The sequence below is a fragment of the Ascidiella aspersa genome, chromosome 7 (assembly GCF_963924565.1).
Source record: "Ascidiella aspersa chromosome 7, kaAscAspe10.2, whole genome shotgun sequence".
Classification (NCBI taxonomy): domain Eukaryota; kingdom Metazoa; phylum Chordata; class Ascidiacea; order Phlebobranchia; family Ascidiidae; genus Ascidiella; species Ascidiella aspersa.
Window position 1 is genome coordinate 3,532,733 of NC_139453.1, and position 20,322 is coordinate 3,553,054.

General features: G+C 37.2%; 2 protein-coding genes across 2 annotated transcripts in view; both read right to left on the minus strand.

Moving 5' to 3' along the window:
- Window positions 1-20,322, minus strand: part of LOC146137300 (NACHT, LRR and PYD domains-containing protein 12-like) — a 180,668-nt gene that overhangs the window by 9,024 nt on the left and 151,322 nt on the right. The window lies entirely within an intron of this gene.
- LOC146137301 (NACHT, LRR and PYD domains-containing protein 14-like) overlaps window positions 1-20,322 on the minus strand; it is a 44,464-nt gene that overhangs the window by 6,884 nt on the left and 17,258 nt on the right. Inside the window, exons 3-8 of the mRNA XM_083393697.1 lie at window positions 18,318-20,032; window positions 14,159-14,311; window positions 12,834-12,989; window positions 7,649-7,810; window positions 5,331-5,492; window positions 1,376-1,537 (exon numbers count right to left, since the gene is read on the minus strand). Of these exons, the coding sequence (XP_083249823.1) occupies window positions 1,376-1,537; window positions 5,331-5,492; window positions 7,649-7,810; window positions 12,834-12,989; window positions 14,159-14,311; window positions 18,318-20,032 (2,510 nt within the window). The remainder of the gene's footprint in view (window positions 1-1,375; window positions 1,538-5,330; window positions 5,493-7,648; window positions 7,811-12,833; window positions 12,990-14,158; window positions 14,312-18,317; window positions 20,033-20,322) is intronic.

The following is a 20,322-nucleotide window of genomic DNA, read 5'->3' on the forward strand; positions in this document are numbered from 1 at the left end:
GCCCCAGGTCATTACATCCGTGTACGAGTTTTAAAAAAATGCACAACAGGTTAATTATTTCTACCTAGGTTTTTCAAAATCACACAAATAAAATGCAGAAAGAACCCGGCGTTCGTATTTTAACGTAAACCCTCCCGCTTAAATTTATTCGTATTTCTTATCCATTCACTTGGCGATAGACTAAAGCTATAAGAATTGAAGTGGCATTAAATAAAAATTGCAAATCTAATAACAATAATATTGCGGTCTAACTTTAAAAAATTATTGCATCAATTTTGGGCAAATAGTTTGAATTGTAGCCAAAAAAATTAGTTGTACAGTACAGTCTAAGTACAATGCTGCACTGAATGCACGAAAATAAATATCTCAACAACCTAGTACCGGTTAATAAAAACAAACAACCGCTTAATGTTACTTATTGAGCAGGTCGATACATATTCGGTTGGTCTTGTAAGGATTTTCATGCAAGCAAGGCAAGTAAAAATTGCCTGCGGTGAGATTCGAACTAATGACCTCGGCCATACCGGGAACGTCACTCAAGCAACTGAGCTATGCAAGATCAGCCATGCAGCAAACAACCACTAAATGTCGCTCCAAAATTGCGGAGATATAGAAGTATGAGGGAACGTAGGCGCTTTTCGGTTTGCAATTACTTCAACAGAAAAATGTTGTTACAAAGTAATAATCGTAATTCAAGTGTTGGTTGGTAAAATATTCTCACATAGGTAAGCACAAATAAAAAGGGTGTTCAGTTTATAATTGTCCATTGAGAAGAAGTGCTATCAGAACAAATGTACCCAGGCCAGGGCCATTCAAAGGCCATTCACCAGGGGTGGATTCATGGGAGAGGGAACGTAGCTGCATTATTCCTTTTGTAACTAAGTGAATACAAAAATATTTCGCAATACCCGCGAATCTAAGTTATGTTTCTAGTATGTCTTAGCCCACTTGAAAACCGGTTTATCCATGGGCGCCGTGCGTCTTATCGCACCCTCGAAAATTAAAGTTTGGGAAAGTTAAACTTTACAAAGACATTTTGTCACGCTGCACGCGAGTGCTTTTCCGTCTTTATAATATAAAAAATAGTCACGTTTTGACGTAGAGCTATGTCCGTTACTTGTGACGTCACGATTTGACGTAACATTGTGACATCATACCTGCAACCTATTTCTTGCGCCCTCTAACAAAAACCTGCATACACCCCTGCCAGTAACTACTTAAAAAAATCATCAAAATCCCGTTTACGGAAAAATCTTTTGTGCACCAGACAGTGGTTGAGTTAGCAAATCTCATACGTAATGCTGTTGTGTTGTTTGTCCACCTCAATGTTATATCAATATTAAACACACCCTTCATTCCAACAACACACACTTACAGGTCGATCCATTCGTGAAATGGCGTCAGTTAGAGGTTTTAGATCGGAGCCAGCGATTTCGCAAGCCCGTAATTCCAGCTGGTTGATGTTGTGTACACTTGTTGCCAGGCAACTCAAACCACGTGAATCCATGTTGCTGTGACTTAGATTCAGTTTCTCCAACTGTGACAATAATAAATTGGTAGATTTGCCTACTCTATAAACCCACACAACATCTGCGAATATAGAACTGGTGACTCGAACCGCATTAATTTAATTATATTTGGGTGTGCTAGGATTGACCCATAGCCTATAATGCACTTGATCAAGAGTAATTTTTTTAATATTAACTCTAGAAGAGAAATTAAATTCAGAGAGCTTAACTTAAGGGAAATTAAGGTTGAAGCAGTAAACTTATTTTGAAATATTAGAGCTATATTAATATTTCACTTTAAACAACCTATAGTGTTAAATGCTCTGCTTAACTTTCGCATAACTAACTATCTAGCCTTTGTGTTGTTTTTTTTGCAGAGCAATTCGTTTAAAATGCCAAATCCGAAAAACTCGAAACTTGATGGGCACAGTGTAATTGTACAAGGAAGATGAGTTTAAACCAGGCCTGTACAAATTAAAATGGTGCAAGGGCCACAAAATGCAAAAACAAACAATTTCGCAGGCCGCATACTAAGGTTGTACAATAGGTCAGGCAACAAATACGTAAAATCGCAAAGACTCGCTTTCCTCCGATCAATAGGTCAGGTGACAACTCTGGAATATATATTACCTATTGGGGCAATGATGGACAAAATAATTTTATGGGACGTTTTAGTGAACTCTAGCAACTTAAAATTATTAAATGAATTATTATTTTTATGTTAAATCCACTAAAATAAGCCAGGCCCCAGGTCATTACATCCGTGTACGAGTTTTAAAAAAATGAACAACAGGTTAATTATTTCTACCTAGGTTTTGCAAAATCACAGAAATAAAATGCAGAAAGAACCCGGCGTTCGTATTTTAACGTAAACCCTCTCGTCTAAATTTATTCGTATTTCTTATCCATTCATTTGGCGATAGACTGAAGCTATACGAATTGCTGTCATTAATAAAAATTGCAAATCTAATAACAATAATATTGCGGTCTAAATTTAAAATGTTATTGCATCAATTTCGGGCAAACAATTTGAATTGCTGTCTTAGTAGGATGCACTGAATATCTCCACGACCTAGGCCTACAGTTTGAAATAACAACCACCGCTTAATGTTATTTATTGAGAATGTCTAAACGTATTCGGTTGGTCTTGCAAGGATGTTCGTGCAAGCAAGGTAAGTAAAAATTGCCTGCGGTGAGATTCGAACTAATGACCTCGGCCATACCGGGACAGTCACTCAAACAACCGAGCTATGCAAGATCAGCGATGTAGCAAATAAAAAAACACTAAACGTCGCTACCAAATTCAAGAAATATTCTTTGCGCAAAAGTAGGATCTTTTTTGGGGGGTGCAATTATTTTATCAGGAACATGTTTATCGAGCTAATAATCGAAAAAAGCTTTGGTTGGTAAATTGAATGTATAAGTAAACCCAATCAAAAATCGATGTCTAGTTAATAAAGGTCCATTGAGAAGAAGTACTATCACAATAAATATACCAGGCAAGTTTCATTTTAGAGGCCAGTAATCAGGGGTGGATCCACGGGAGAGTGCACGTGGCCATGGCTCCCCCAACTGTATTTTGCCTATTGTAACTAAGTGAATGCAAATACATTTCGCAATACCCGCGATTCTAAGTTATGTTTCTAGTATGTCTTAGCCCACTTAAAAACCGGTTTATCCATGGGCGCCGTCCGTCTTATCACACCCACGAAAATTAAAGTTTGGGAACATTAACTATACAAAAGTATTTTTCACGTTAGTGCTTTTCCCTCTTATAAAAATTAGTCACGTTTTGGCGTAACGCTATGTTTCGTGACGTCACAATTTGACGTAACATTGTGACATCATACCTGCATATTTTAATGCCCCCTCAAACAAAAATCCCGCATTTGCCCCTGCCAGTATTTTATACGCAATGCTGTTGCCCCATAGCCCATATTGCACATTGCCAAGAGTATTTTGTTTTAATCAATAACTGTAGAGAAAATAATAAATTTTAGAGAGCTCAACTTAACCAAAATCAAGGTTATTGAAGCAGTAAACTAATTTTGAAATTTTGGAGCTAAGTCAATATTTTGCCTTAACCAACTGGTAGTTTTAAATATTCGCTTAACTCTCGCATACTTAGCTAGTTTTGTTACAAAACAACACGTTTAAAATGCCAAATAAAAAAACTCAAAACTTATTGTGCATAGCGTGATTGTACAATGAAGATGAGTTTAAACCAGGCCTGTACAAGTTAAAATGGTGCAAGGGCACAGCAAGCAAAAAACAAACAATTTCGCAGACCGTATACTAAAGTTGCATAATAGGTCAGGTAACAACTCTGGGCTATTATTACCTATTGGGGATGGACAAAATAGTAATGTTATGGGACGTTTCGGTGACCTCTAGCAACTTAACATTATTAAATGAATTGTTATTTTTTTGTTAAATCCACTAAAATAAACCAGGCCCCTGGTAATTACTTCCGTGTACGAGTTTTCAGAAAATACACATCAGTTTAATTATTTCTACATAAGTTTTACAAAATCACACAATTAAAATGCAGAAAGGACACAGCGTTTGTATTTTAACGTAAAACCTCCTGCTTAACTTTATTCGTATTTCTTATCCAATCATTGACGACAGATTAAAGCTATACGAATTGAAGTGGCATTAAATAGAAATTGCAAATCTAATAACAATAATATTGCGGCCTAACTTTAAAATGTTATTGCATCAATTTTGGGCAAACAATTTGAATTGTAGTCTAAAAAATGAATTGTAGTCTAAGTATAATGCTGCACTGAATGCACGAAAATTAATATCTCCACGACCTAGTACCGGTTTATAAAAACAACAACCGCTTAATGGCATTTATTGAGAATGTCTAAACATATTCGGTTGGTCATGTAAGGATTTTCGTGCAAGCAAGGCAAGTAAAAATTGCCTGCGGTGAGATTCGAACTAATGACCTCGGCCATACCGGGAACGTCACTCAAGCAACTGAGCTATGCAAGATAAGCCACGCAGCAAACAACCACTAAATGTCGCTCCAAAATTGCAGTGATATAGAAGTATGAGGGAACGTAGGCGCTTTTCGGGTTGCAATTACTTCAACAAAAAAATGTTGTTACAAAGTAATAATCGTAATTCAAGTGTTGGTTGGTAAAATATTCTCATATAGGTAAGCACAAATAAAAAGGGTGTTTAGTTTATAATTGTCAATTGAGAAGAAGTGCTATCAGAATAAATGTACCCAGGCCAGGGCCATTTAAAGGCCATTCACCAGGGGTGGATTCATGGGAGAGGGAACGTGGCTGTATTATCCCTTTTGTAACTAAGTGAATACAAAAATATTTCGCAATACCCGCGAATTTAAGTTATGTTTCTAGTATGTCTTAGCCCACTTGAAAAGCGGTTTATCCATGGGCGCCGTGCGTCTTATCGCACAACCGAAAATTAAAGTTTGGGAAAGTTAAACTTTACAAAGACATTTTTTCACGATGCACGCGAGTGCTTTTCCGTCTTTATAATATAAAAAATAGCCACGTTTTGACGTAGCGCTATGTCCGTCACTTGTGACGTCACGTTTAGACGTAACTTGTGACATCATACCTGCAATTTTTTATGCGCCCTCAAACAAAAATCCCGCATTCGCCCCTGCCAGTAATTACTTCAAAAAAATCATCAAATTCCATTTACGGAAAATTTTTTTATACCGTACACCAGACAGTGGTTGAGTTAGCAAATCTTATACGTAATGCTGTTGTGTTGTTTGTCCACCTCAATGTTATATCAATATCAAACACAACCTTCATTCCAACAACACACACTTACAGGTCGATCCATTCGTGATATGGCGTCAGTTAGAGGATGCAGATCGGAACTAGCGATTGTGCAAGCCCGTAATTCCAGATGGTTGATGTTGTGTACACTTGTTGCCAGGCAACTCAAATCACGTGAATCCAGCTTGTTGCCTCTTAGAGTCAGTTTCTCCAACTGTGACAATAAGAAATTGGTAGATTTGCCTACTCTATAAACCCACACAACATCTGCGAATATAGAACCGGTGACTTGAATCACATTAATTTAACATTATTTGGGTGTGCTAGGATTGACCATCGCCTATAATGCACTTGATCAAGAGTAATTTTTTTAAATATTAACTGTAGAAGAGAAATTAAATTCAGAGAGCTTAACTTAAGGGAAATTAAGGTTGAAGCAGTAAACTTATTTTAAAATATTAGAGCTATATCAATATTTTACTTTAAACAACCTATAGTGTTAAATGCTCTGCTTAACTTTCGCATAACTAACTATCTAGCCTTTGTGTTGTTTTTTACAGAGCAATTCGTTTGAAATGCCAAATCCAAAAAAACTCGAAACTTGATGGGCACAGTGTAATTGTACAAGGAAGATGAGTTTAATCCAGGCCTGTACAAATTAAAATGGTGCAAGGGCCACAACAAGCAAAAATAAACTATTTTGCAGGGCACATATTGAGGAAAAATTTTGACAAATGATAATTCTTAAGTTTGTCAATGAAACTATTTTCGACGATACGCTTGGTGCTTTTAATCTAAACTATGTGGCCCAAGATTTTAAATTCGTAAAGACTCGCTTTCCTCAGGTATCAACTGTGGGATATATATTACGTATTGGGGATATGATGGACAAAATTAAAAATAAAAGTAATATTACGGGACGTTTTAGCGAACTCTAGCAACTTAAACTTATTAAATGAATTGTTATTTTTCGTTAAATCACTAAAATAAGCCAGGCCCCAGGTCATTACATCCGTGTACGAGTTTTAAAAAAATGCACAACAGGTTAATTATTTCTACCTAGGTTTTTCAAAATCACACAAATAAAATGCAGAAAGAACCCGGCGTTCGTATTTTAACGTAAACCCTCCCGCTTAAATTTATTCGTATTTCTTATCCATTCACTTGGCGATAGACTAAAGCTATAAGAATTGAAGTGGCATTAAATAAAAATTGCAAATCTAATAACAATAATATTGCGGTCTAACTTTAAAAAATTATTGCATCAATTTTGGGCAAATAGTTTGAATTGTAGCCAAAAAAATTAGTTGTACAGTACAGTCTAAGTACAATGCTGCACTGAATGCACGAAAATAAATATCTCAACAACCTAGTACCGGTTAATAAAAACAAACAACCGCTTAATGTTACTTATTGAGCAGGTCGATACATATTCGGTTGGTCTTGTAAGGATTTTCATGCAAGCAAGGCAAGTAAAAATTGCCTGCGGTGAGATTCGAACTAATGACCTCGGCCATACCGGGAACGTCACTCAAGCAACTGAGCTATGCAAGATCAGCCATGCAGCAAACAACCACTAAATGTCGCTCCAAAATTGCGGAGATATAGAAGTATGAGGGAACGTAGGCGCTTTTCGGTTTGCAATTACTTCAACAGAAAAATGTTGTTACAAAGTAATAATCGTAATTCAAGTGTTGGTTGGTAAAATATTCTCACATAGGTAAGCACAAATAAAAAGGGTGTTCAGTTTATAATTGTCCATTGAGAAGAAGTGCTATCAGAACAAATGTACCCAGGCCAGGGCCATTCAAAGGCCATTCACCAGGGGTGGATTCATGGGAGAGGGAACGTAGCTGCATTATTCCTTTTGTAACTAAGTGAATACAAAAATATTTCGCAATACCCGCGAATCTAAGTTATGTTTCTAGTATGTCTTAGCCCACTTGAAAACCGGTTTATCCATGGGCGCCGTGCGTCTTATCGCACCCTCGAAAATTAAAGTTTGGGAAAGTTAAACTTTACAAAGACATTTTGTCACGCTGCACGCGAGTGCTTTTCCGTCTTTATAATATAAAAAATAGTCACGTTTTGACGTAGAGCTATGTCCGTTACTTGTGACGTCACGATTTGACGTAACATTGTGACATCATACCTGCAACCTATTTCTTGCGCCCTCTAACAAAAACCTGCATACACCCCTGCCAGTAACTACTTAAAAAAATCATCAAAATCCCGTTTACGGAAAAATCTTTTGTGCACCAGACAGTGGTTGAGTTAGCAAATCTCATACGTAATGCTGTTGTGTTGTTTGTCCACCTCAATGTTATATCAATATTAAACACAACCTTCATTCCAACAACACACACTTACAGGTCGATCCATTCGTGATATGGCGTCAGTTAGAGGTTTTAGATCGGAGCCAGCGATTTCGCAAGACGCCAATTCCAGCTGGTTGATGTTGTGTACACTTGTTGCCAGGCAACTCAAACCACGTGAATCCATCTTGTTGCGACTTAGGCTCAGTTTCTCCAACTGTGACAATTATAAATTGGTAGACTTGCCTACTCTATAAACTCACACAACATCTACGAATATAGAACTGGTGACTCGAACCGCATTAATTTAATTATATTTGAGTGTGCTAGGATTGACCATCGCCTATAATGCACTTGATCAAGAGTAATTTTTTTAATATTAACTCTAGAAGAGAAATTAAATTCAGAGAGCTTAACTTAAGGGAAATTAAGGTTGAAGCAGTAAACTTATTTTGAAATATTAGAGCTTTATTAATATTTCACTTTAAACAACCTATAGTGTTAAATGCTCTGCTTAACTTTCGCATAACTAACTATCTAGCCTTTGTGTTGTTTTTTTTGCAGAGCAATTCGTTTAAAATGCCAAATCCGAAAAACTCGAAACTTGATGGGCACAGTGTAATTGTACAAGGAAGATGAGTTTAAACCAGGCCTGTACAAATTAAAATGGTGCAAGGGCCACAACAAACAAAAACAAACAATTTCGCAGGCCGCAAACTAAGGTTGTGTAATAGGTCAAGCAACAAATACGTAAAATCGCAAAGACTCGCTTTCCTCCGATCAATAGGTCAGGTGACAACTCTGGGATATATATTACCTATTGGGGCAATGATGGACAAAATAATTTTATGGGACGTTTTAGTGAACTCTAGCAACTTAAAATTATTAAATGAATTGTTATTTTTCGTTAAATCACTAAAATAAGCCAGGCCCCAGGTCATTACATCCGTGTACGAGTTTTAAAAAAATGCACAACAGGTTAATTATATCTACCTAGGTTTTGCAAAATCACAAAAATAAAATGCAGAAAGAACCCGGCGTTCGTATTTTAACGTAAACCCTCTCGCCTAAATTTATTCCTATTTCTTATCCATTCGCTTGGCGATAGACTGAAGCTATACGAATTGAACTGTCATTAAATAAAAATTGCAAATCTAATAACAATAATATTGCGGTATAACTTTAAAAAGTTATTGTATCAATTTCGGGCAAACAATTTGAATTGCTGTCTAAGTAGGATGCACTGAATATCTCCACGACCTAGGCCTACAGTTTGAAATAACAACCACCGCTTAATGTTATTTATTAAGAATGTCTAAATGTATTCAGTTGGTCTTGCAAGGATGTCCGTGCAAGCAAGGTAAGTAAAAATTGCCTGCGGTGAGATTCGAACTAATGACCTCGGCCATACCGGGACAGTCACTCAAACAACCGAGCTATGCAAGATCAGCGATGTAGCAAATAAAAAAACACTAAATGTCGCTACCAATTTCCAGAAATATTCTTTGCGCAAAAGTAGGATCTTTTTTGGGGAGAAATCATTTTATCAGCAACAAGTTTATCGGGCTAATAATCGTAAAAAGCTTTGGTTGGTAAATTGAATGTATAAGTAAACACAATCAAAAATCGATGACTAGTTAATAAAGGTCCATTGAGAAGAAAGCGTTATCACAATAAATATACCAGGCAAGTTTCATTTTAGAGGCCAGTAATCAGGGGTGGATCCATGGGAGAGTGCACGTGGCCATGGCTCCCCCAACTGTATTTTGCCTATTGTAACTAAGTGAATGCAAATACATTTCGCAATACCTGCAAATTTAAGTTATGTTTCTAGTATGTCTTAGCCCACTTAAAAACCGGTTTATCCATGGGCGCCGTCCGTCTTATCACACCCTCGAAAATTAAAGTTTGGGAACATTAACTATACAAAAGTATTTTTCACGTTAGTGCTTTTCCCTCTTAAAAAAATTAGTCACGTTTTGGCGTAACGCTATGTTTCGTGACGTCACGATTTGACGTAACATTGTGACATCATACCTGCATATTTTAATGCCCACTCAAACAAAAATCCCGCATTTGCCCCTGCCAGTAATTGCTTACTTTTGGTGACATAAAAATTGTGTTTACGGAAAAATCTTTTGTACACCAGACAGTGGTCCAGTTGCCAAATTTTATACGCAACGCTGTTGCCCCATAGCCCATAATGCACATTGTCAAGAGTATTTTGTTTTAATCAATAACTGTAGAGAAAAAAATAAATTTTAGAGAGCTCAACTTAACCAAAATCAAGGTTATTGAATCAGTAAATAATTTCAAAATTTTAGAGCTAAGTCAATATTTTGCCTTAACCAACTGGTAGTTTTAAATATTCTCTTAACTCTCGCATACTTAGCTATGTTTTTTTACAAAACAACACGTTTAAAATGCTAAATAAAAAAAACTCAAAACTTATTCTGCACAGCGTGATTGTACACTGAAAATTAGTTTAAACCAGGCCTCTACAAATTAAAATGGTGCAAGGGCCACAACAAGCAAAAACAAACAATTTGGCAGGCCGCATACTAAGGTTGCATAATAGGTCAGGTAACAATTCTGGGCTATTATTACCTATTGGGGATGGACAAAATAGTTATGTTATGGGACGTTTCGGTGGACTCTAGCAACTTAAAATTATTAAATGAATTGTTATTTTTTTGTTAAATCCACTAAAATAAACCAGGCCCCTGGTGATTACTTCCGTGTACGAGTTTTCAGAAAATACTCATCAGTTTAATTATTTCTACACATAAGTTTTACAAAATCACACAATTAAAAAGCAGAAAGAACACAGCGTTTGTATTTTAACGTAAACCCTCCTGCTTAAATTTATTCGTATTTCTTATCCATTCATTGACGACAGATTAAAGCTATACGAATTGAAGTGGCATTAAATAGAAATTGCAAATCTAATAACAATAATATTGCGGCCTAACTTTAAAATGTTATTGCATCAATTTTGGGCAAACAATTTGAATTGTAGTCTAAGTATAATGCTGCACTGAATGCACGAAAACTAATATCTCCACGACCTAGTACCGGTTAATAAAAACAACAACCGCTTATTGGTGTTTATTGAGAATGTCTAAACATATTCGGTTGGTCTTGTAAGGATTTTCGTGCAAGCAAGGCAAGTAAAAATTACCTGCGGTGAGATTCGAACTAATGACCTCGGCCATACCAGGAACGTCACTCAAGCAACTGAGCTATGCGAGATAAGCCATGCAGCAAACAACCACTAAATGTCGCTCCAAAATTGCGGAGATATAGAAGTATGAGGGAACGTAGGCGCTTTTCGGGTTGCAATTACTTCAACAGGAAAATGTTGTTACAAAGTAATAATCGTAATTCAAGTGTTGGTTGGTAAAATATTCTCATATAGGTAAGCACAAATATAAAGGGTGTTCAGTTTATAAATGTCAATTGAGAAGAAGTGCTATCAGAACAAATGTACCCAGGCTAGGGCCATTTAAAGGCCATTCACCAGGGGTGGATTCATGGTAGAGGGAACGTGGCTGTATTATCCCTTTTGTAACTAAGTGAATACAAAAATATTTCGCAATACCCGCGAATTTAAGTTATGTTTCTAGTATGTCTTAGCCCACTTGAAAACCGGTTATCCATGGGCGCCGTGCGTCTTATCGCACACTCGAAAATTAAAGTTTGGGAAAGTTGAACTTTACAAAGACATTTTTTCACGCTGCACGCGAGTGCTTTCCGTCTTTATAATATAAAAAATAGTCACGTTTCGACGTAGCGCTATGTCCGTTACTTGTGACGTCATCACGTTTAGACGTGACATTGTGAGTCGTCTGCTAATCCTGGACCATAAGTGCCTGCAAAAGGGAGCATTTGCCCCCTCAACATCGGGAATAGTATGGGATAAACAAGAAACTGTTGTGTCTTTAACGCAAAATTATTTTTTTGCCAGATAAATACGTTGCTATGACCTCCCCCCCCAACAAACTGTATATTTTGATCAAGTTTTTTTTAGCGTTCCGCGCGAATCTAATTATGTTTCTAGGTTTAGCCCACGTTGATCAAATTGTTTTAGCCAAAAGGCGTCGTTCGTCTCATCGCACACTCCAAAATAAAAGTTTGGGCAACTTAAACAATATAAAGGCGTTTTTGGTCATTCCCTCTTGCTTCCCCTACGAAAAACTATTTGGTCTTTTTGAGTACATATCAGTGAGACAATTTAAAAAAAACTAAAGCATCTACTGTTGGTGGCGCGAAGCGCGAAAAATTGACTTTGTCAAGTTGATTTTAACAATTATGTTGAGAGGGCATTGACTCCACAGCAGTAACAAGGCTCCGTAGAAACCACGTAACAATGTCGCCTGCAGCGCAAAAATTAACCATTGCGTAAATCAATTTTCAAAAGGTGTGACGACACACAACACAAAAAACATTATAGATTCGCGCAAAAGTAGTTTTAGTCTCCCTGTTGCGGAGATGTTATTATATTAAAATATGAACAAATATTTTTGGATAGGAGGATAACATTTATCGTTTATCTGCAACTCAGCCAAACTGTATTTGAATAGGGCCGTTATCGTTCGATAATATGTGTATTTCAGAATACAAATATGTCTATTAGACACAAAACATGCAGTGGTAGCTAATCACAGGGAATTTTTGTCAAAACTAAAATACTGACGTACTGAAATAAGTCAACATATTTGCTTGAAAAACATGCCACTACCGAATGTGTTTAATGAATATAACATTTGTCTGTGTGAAAGCAAAAGCCGCTGTCGAAACTGAATTTTTCTTATTTGTCGTGTTACAAACGTTTGCACAAAATATCCAGATATTGGTGCAAATAAGCCTAATTGTGAATACTGAACGCGCAAAATAGTGTGTATCCAACCAAACGATTAGTTTTTGGAACGTTTGTGGTTTACAGATTGCTAATTTTGTAAAAACAACGGCCGACTTCATGCTTAAAAGACGTTTTTTAAGTGAAGCACAAACGTCCAGCCATGCAAACTTTTTATGAAAGTATGTAATTGGCGAGTTGTATGGAAGCGTGTATTATATTCTCACTGATGTATTTAGGATAAACCTACATGTCTCGGTATGTTTGATATAAATGGTCCGTAAAAAATATTTTTTGCCCCCATCCACCTAATTTATGTCGACGCCCACGCATGTGCGGTTAATGCTAACGTATTTACTTATCACAACTGACATAAACATACGGGATGGTTTCTGCATGAGATGGCGTCAGTTAGATCTTGCAGATTTGACCCAGCAGTGTCGCAGAACCACAACGCCAGCTTGTTGATGTTGGTTGCACTTGTCGCCAGGCAACTCAACTCACGTGACCCCAAGTTGACCACGATGAATTCTTCCATCTACACAAAATATAGTTTGGTTTGTTAACGAAAGTTTTAAACTTACTGATAAAACCTATTCAAACTGCTAAATACGGACAGAGGTAAAATTCATTGTAAACCGGAAAAGTTGTAAATGTTAATTTTAGATTCTACTCGATAAATATTTGCGCGATCAATTGCTTTAAAGAAATAAACACATCAAACGTACACGACAAGTGATTCATCATTATAGTATTTACCAAAAAAATTCATAATTCAGTTCAATCATTTTACAAAAATTGATTTTCCAGATTTTTGAAGCGTGTTTGAATATCGAGTATTATGTAACGGAATGTGAAATCTGCATAAAACGTAACAATTAGTCTTTCCAAAAATGTCGTTTTTATTCAGTTGAATTGACAAGTAAATGTGTATGCATCTTTCATGGCTTCGTAAACTTACTGGACACAAATCATCATATTCGCTAAATGACGGAGAAACAAAATTAATTTTTTCATGAAATTAAGTTGAAAGTCAATAGACTTAACAATTAGGCGAATTATAATGGCGGCAATTACAAAACCATGTAAATGTCAATTGTTGCACGTAAGACTTCCAGGGGTTTCTTTGCGGGCGATTGCTTCAATAAGAACCTCGAAACCGGATATATCGCCCTTATAACGTTTTATTTTAAACTGTACTTAATTGAGTCGTTTTAAAAGTTAAAATTCCATATATTTATGCGCTCAAAATTATTTTGCTAAAATTCCTAATTACAGTTTTAAAACTCGAACGGTGGTTTAATGTACCTGAAATTCGTTTCCTTTTATTGTGTTTTTGTTTTTTTTGATAAAAAAATGCTTTTTTATTGGTACAAAAAATTATCCCTCATCAAACACGAAACTTGCGTTTAAACGTTTCCAGTTAGTATCATCAACGAAATAATAAAATCTGGATAGTGACTACGAAGGAGTCGGGGGTTGCGGAGTATAACATTCCAAACACTACCCATGCTTGGTGAGACTTCCCCTGTGCAATGGTTGACCCACGGGGATGCCCCATATCAGTTTCACGCGTCCCCGTTTCACCCAGGGACTTTCCCTATCCGCTTGATTGTCGATAGTGTGCTTGGATAATCGCGCCCGCCCCATCGCAATAATGACCATTATGACATAATCATGTCAGTTGTTGTACGTAAGTTTACTTACAGGTGTTTCTCTGCGTGCGCTTGCTTTAGTAAGAACCTCGAAACCGAACAGATCTCTCGTATTTTCCAACCACAGGCGGTTTATCTTATGGACGCAGGTGGACAAGGCAGTGAAGTCACGTGATCCAGTTGTCCTCACATGTACAAGCTCCATCTACAAAATAACATCAAGATATGTTGGACTGTGCGCTGTCCCAGATAGATGACGTTCTCAAACTTATGCGCCGATCAGTTTGCCTCGCCCGCCATTGTTGGCTACCTTTAGTCAATGACGTGGTTTAAAAAGTGTAAGCAAAGTCGCTGCAGAAAAAATGCGGGTCAATATGACGTTTTATTGTAAACTGTATTTAATTGAGTCGTTCCTAAAGTTAAAATGCCATAATATTTATGCGCCTAAAACAATTTCACTAAAATTCCTATTAACTCAGCTGCAGATTACGCACATTGTTAAGGCATGAGATCCAAACAGTTTTAAACTCAAACCGTAGTTATTGATCCTAAAATTCGCTTGCTTGAACTTTGTTTTATTTAAAACTTTGCTTTTGTGTTTGTAAATTAATTATCTCCTCATTAAACACGAAACTCGCGTTAAAACGTTTCCAGTTGGTATCATCAACGAAATATTAAAATCTGGATACGGAATTCAAAAAAATAGATACTTGCTGGGGGGTGGAAGCGTTTAACGCTTTAGGGGAGACAGTGACTACGAAGGGGTCGGGGGTTGCGGAGTATAACATCCCAAACACTAATGTGCATTAACAAAATTAAATATTAAAAACTGTTAAATCATAATTTGTCGCGGCAATTAGGAGTGTTATACCAGAAAATAAAACAGAAAAATGTTAGTTTATAAAATCAAAACAAAAACAAAAATTTTTCCGTTTTTAGCTAAATAGACTCAATTAAAGTCGCGCATTTTATTACTCAATAAAGTTGTTCAAACCGCGTTGGTTATTTGTTCTAATTTTACCGGTTTAATCTCAGAGGCGAGCAATGACGGTCTGTTTTTCGGCATAACAACGCCATTTAAACGTCGTAACATCAGACCATGAACATTTTTGCCGACTATACAGCAATATGTGTGCCATCAATTCTCGGTGAACAACAGGAAATCAAACCGTTGTGAAAAAACAAGTTGTCCACTAATGTCAAAAAACTCGAGGACACTCTACTGTCATCATGCGGTGATAGAAGTTTAAAGTACCTTTTAAGAGCAGGGGTCGGCAACCCCGCCAATATAGTTCATCCGGCCCTCCACCTCTTTTACAACTTGGCAAAAGGCCGTTGCCAGAATTTGTTGTCTATTTTAACTACATAAATGTAAAAATTTTGCGCACTTTTTGCGCATTTTTTTCGGCCAAAATGCGAACTACATAAACTAGTACTTTCAACAATGAACGTTACGCTATCTTAGTATGTCTGATTGTATTTTATGGTGCTGCACACTATAGTTCTTGTGTGGTTTAAATATAAAAATAAACTATATCGACATTTTAACGGTTCTATTTAAATTACATCATATCCTATTCAAATTACATCATAGATTAACGATTAAATTTTCCGCATATCTTTTTTTTCAATTTTATTGTTGGTTATGATTAGACTATGTTTATCGGCGGCAGCACACTCGATGAACCTCACGTCTTTCGCTACCCCCGGGGAACATCAAATATTTGCACAATAGCTTTTCTTCGCGCTTGGCGCAAACGCTTTACCGTCCTTTTTTCAAATCTAATATATAAAATGGAAAAGTTTGTGGGTCAGCATGTTCGCGTTTTAGGGAAACAGACAAAACAACGTATGGCTCCTATTGCTCCTCTTAAGCGAGTCGTCGAGCAAGTGGATAAAATAGAAAGAAACTCGTGTGCTCCCTGACAGAAAAACATTTGTTTCTTTCTATGAGAGAAAGTATCGCATCTCAAGCGAACGCCGTCGCGAACCGGTCACGGGTGAGCAATTTTTATACCATTTCAAAAACATCACACAACATTCGTTGCATGTTAACTTGAAAGAGCGGGCGTGCGACTTGCAGAACCTTATGACGAAACGGGTTAAACCTTTTCACACATTTATAAAGCAATAACCTGCATGAAATAAATTGCCTTGGTAAAAATAAAGTTTCATGTGGCAAAGTTTACATCGCGTTTATTGTAGCGGTTTGAACTTTAAGCAAATTTACTTTTAAAAGTGGATTTTCTTTCGTTGGACGCAGTATGGGTTTTACGTATTTGCTTAAATTTCGCCAATTTGAATAATTGCTGCTACTACTTTTTAAGCGATTTTCCATCGATATATGTCACGGGTTTTCGTTAGGTAAAATATGCGAGTCGTGTTTAGTAGCTCCATTTAAAAAAACACACAAGGTTGCAATTTGTTTGTTGTAAATACCGCAATTATTTTATAATTATCGGCTATAATATACGGCTTCAGTCAGCTTATACAATGTTGGTAACACGTGAATTAGTGATTTTTTGTGACCTATTTCAGAACAAAACTGCTTTTTAGGTTATAAGTTAATTTTTCATCTTTGCACTGTTTAAACCAAATGAACAATTTACTGGAAATTTACGGCAACAAAGCATTAGATCTTTAAAGCCACGCAGATATGTCACAAAGTTAAACACGCCATTCCGCTTTCACATTAATACCGCTTTTACACAGTCTGTGGGGTGTTACTCTGATTGTGGGGAAGCATTAGGTTAACCGATTTTAGACACACGATATGACATGATTTGAAATTTCTATTTAGTGACACGCAGTGCAAACGCTTATAGCTTTTTGCACTTTGTTTAACCACGTAAAAGATAGTCTAATTTCCAGGTTTTCGTTAAGAAATATATGCGAGACGTGTTTAGCCAAGTTTGTGTGTTTACAGGGACGCCGGAGCGATTGCAGGGCAAGGGTGGTGACTTTTTTGGTAAGGGCAACATAGACCGCAAGCGAGCGTAGCGAGCCGAAATATTGGGGGTTGCGGGGGTGTTCCCCCGGCAAAATTTTTGCAGCCACGCCCTCTAGATTGGCTTAAAATGATACTAAAAATGTTTTAACAAATGTCAAGCATGTCATTTTACGAATTTTTTTGCATTATTCCGTAGCTCAATCCCTACTCCCTTTATGATTTCCGTCGCATAATATTTAACGTTGTGAATGCAATATATCACTTTTTACGAAAAGGGCACTTTTGCCCCTCCTCTTGCCCCCCTTGGCAAAGGGCAGGAGGGCTTTTAGATACTGCTTTTTAGGTTACAGGCCTACGTTAATTTTTAGTCTTTAGATTGTGTTAAACAAATGAAAAAAGTATTGGGAAATTACGGAGACAAAGAATTAGATCTTTAGAGCCACGCAGATAAGTCATATAATTAAACACGACATTCTATTAATACCGCTTCTACACAGGCTGTGGTGTGTTACTCTGACTGTGGGAAAGCATTAGGTTAACTGATTTTAGACATACGATATGACATGATTTGAATTTTCTATTTAGTGACACGTAGTACAAACGTTTAGGCATAAGCAAATTTGTTTTGACATTACAAAAATATGTTTGCATTATTTATGCCTCTTCAGAACTTTATACGCTATCCGTAACATAACTTTCGGGTTATTTGCTGATTCCATAATTATAGGCTATAACATGAGGCTGTCAGTTTAACATGGTACAACGTAATGTGCAATAGTAATAAAGAGCCAAAGTATGATGGATTGTTTCATTTTGTTTAACTAGATTAAATTCAGGTAGACTTCGTACATTATGATGGTTATTGTAGGTGTAATTATTTTTTAACCAGTGAGAATAACCGGTAAATATTCTATTTAACATGGGAAACGCCGGGCATTTCGTCTAGTGTTAGATAAAAGCTGATTTTCAACTAAAAAAAAACTAGGTCGCCACTGATTAACAGTTATTATAATGAAACGCTCAAAACTCAACATTTTAGGAAAATTTTAAGTTTATATTTATTACGGCTCGCCGAGCCCTTTTTAAATTTTGGTCAGGTCCGCGACTAGAAAAGGTTACCGACTCCTGCTTCAGAAAGTTAAATGTTGTGTCGCTTTAAAACGGTGCAGGGTTCGTTTAGCGTTTACCGGTACTTTGTTGCATTTATTTGAAAATAGTGTATAAAAATAAAAACTTAAAACAACAGTAAAACTTCACAAACCTTGTGATTGGTTCTCGCCATTGTCTCCATCAACATTTCTAAACCGTTGCCGGTAAATGTGACTGGGCTGACAAATCCGATTCTGATGACCAGCTCTCTTTGTGTTGCTCGAAGCACGTGACAGAGGCTTGACACTTCACTGGGAAGGATCGTTCCACCCTTTATATGAAGCTCTCCAGGGAGGGAATCGGCCACTTTCGCGGTGATTTCTTCATCGTTTGATTCCTGCGCCAAACTGCAAAGCTTAAACAAAAGGGAGTTAAAGCTCTCGCCAACGTTTGATAAAAGTTGAGATCCAAGCGAATCAATCAGGCCTTTCAGCAAACGTTTCTTGCTAGCAACATCGGTGGAAGAGATTTTAAAAATAGGCTTTAGCTTTTGGTGGAGTCCCGTGTTTAGCAACCCGAAAAGAAACCGAAGAACCATTTCCCACGTATTACTTTCCATGCTTTGTAGCAGCCCAGAAAATGTAGCCAGGTCTGTATCGAACAACAGCTTAAGTGATGTAAAAAATTCTTGCCACAGCAAATGAATAAAGAAGAATACTTTATCCCCTTCCAGTATACGAAGGTTGAGGTCGCTAGAGAAAACTTGCATGTTAAGAAAGTCCTCCATTCCTTCAGAATTAAGTCCGACTTCATCAAAGACTTCTTCGTCGAACATGATCTTGTCGTTGAGCATTCCGTGTAAAGCCAAGTCTGAAAGTTTGCGCAAAATTCTTGGATGTTCCTTAAACTTAGGCGAGCGAATGCAATCAGCCACAAAAGCCGCAAACACATCTGTGAGAGTAAAATTGCCATCTTTAGTGACATGCTTTATGATGTAAGGAGCGACGGTTTTTGCAAACATAGGAAGAAAGCACAAAGCCTTTGCATGTGGGTTTTGCCCAAGTGACTTGGTGACCTTCTCATATTCTTCTTTCTCTGGGCAAATTTGTCGGAAATACAAATCTTGAGAGCTTTCGTTAAAGCCGATTACCTTGACTACAAAGTGGGGCTTGCAATTTGGGTGTAGCTTGAGAAAAGCTCCCGGTCGTGAAGTAAGCAGCTTGTGAGCATTTGGAAGAATGTCGCCACGGAGTAGGTTTTGCAAAATAACAACCGGCGTTGCGCGATCGTACAATCCGATCACTGGAGCATCCAAGTCAAGATCCTTGAACCTAGGTTCGTCCAAACCATCCAGGAAGATAAACAGCTTGTTGGATTTGGAAAGTCTTTCCAGTATTTGATCATCTATTTCCTTTGTGTGTTTCCAGTTTGGGTTGGATGACAGCAATTCTAGAACACCCATTTCTTTGTTAAGATTTAAAGTCTTTAGGTATTTAAAAAGCCAATATCCCTTTTGATCTGCTGGTAATTCATCTGCAAGCTCCGATAGTGTCTGTATAGTAGCAGTAGTTTTTCCAATTCCAGCTATTCCAGTCATACCGACCACGTTGCCATGTCTCTCGACGTAATCGTCATATGCTGCTTTATTTCTAAATTTCTTACTTTTGGCTTCATCGATTGCTTCTTGTTTTGCAGCAGTAAATAGTTGGTTGAGTTGAAGCGTGGTTGCATTGACCTGTTTTTCTCTGAGTTGCTTCAGTCCTTTTAAACCAAATTCCTCCAATGGTTCTTGCGATTCCCGAATGATGTCAAGAGGAACTGGGTTGCTTGGTAGAGTTCCGATGACCTTATCAGCTGCTTCCTGAGACTTTTCTTGCCATGATGTTGCTGAAAAAAAAACTATTCTTTAAAGATGAACGCTAACCAGGCAGGAATAAAACGAATATAATACATTTTGTTTTATGACGTGAGTTAACTAGCACATATGAGTGTACAACTTCCTTGATAAACTATATAGCGTAACATTTTGCTCTGGACGCTTAGCTTATCCCAGCCACCGAACAGTTAGTAAATGGTTAACGCCTCGTGTTTATGTTATTTCATCGCGAATCGCGAGCAAACGATAAGCTAGAAATGCCTTCTGTAAGCGTAGGCTGGCTTTGCTCAGTTATATTAAT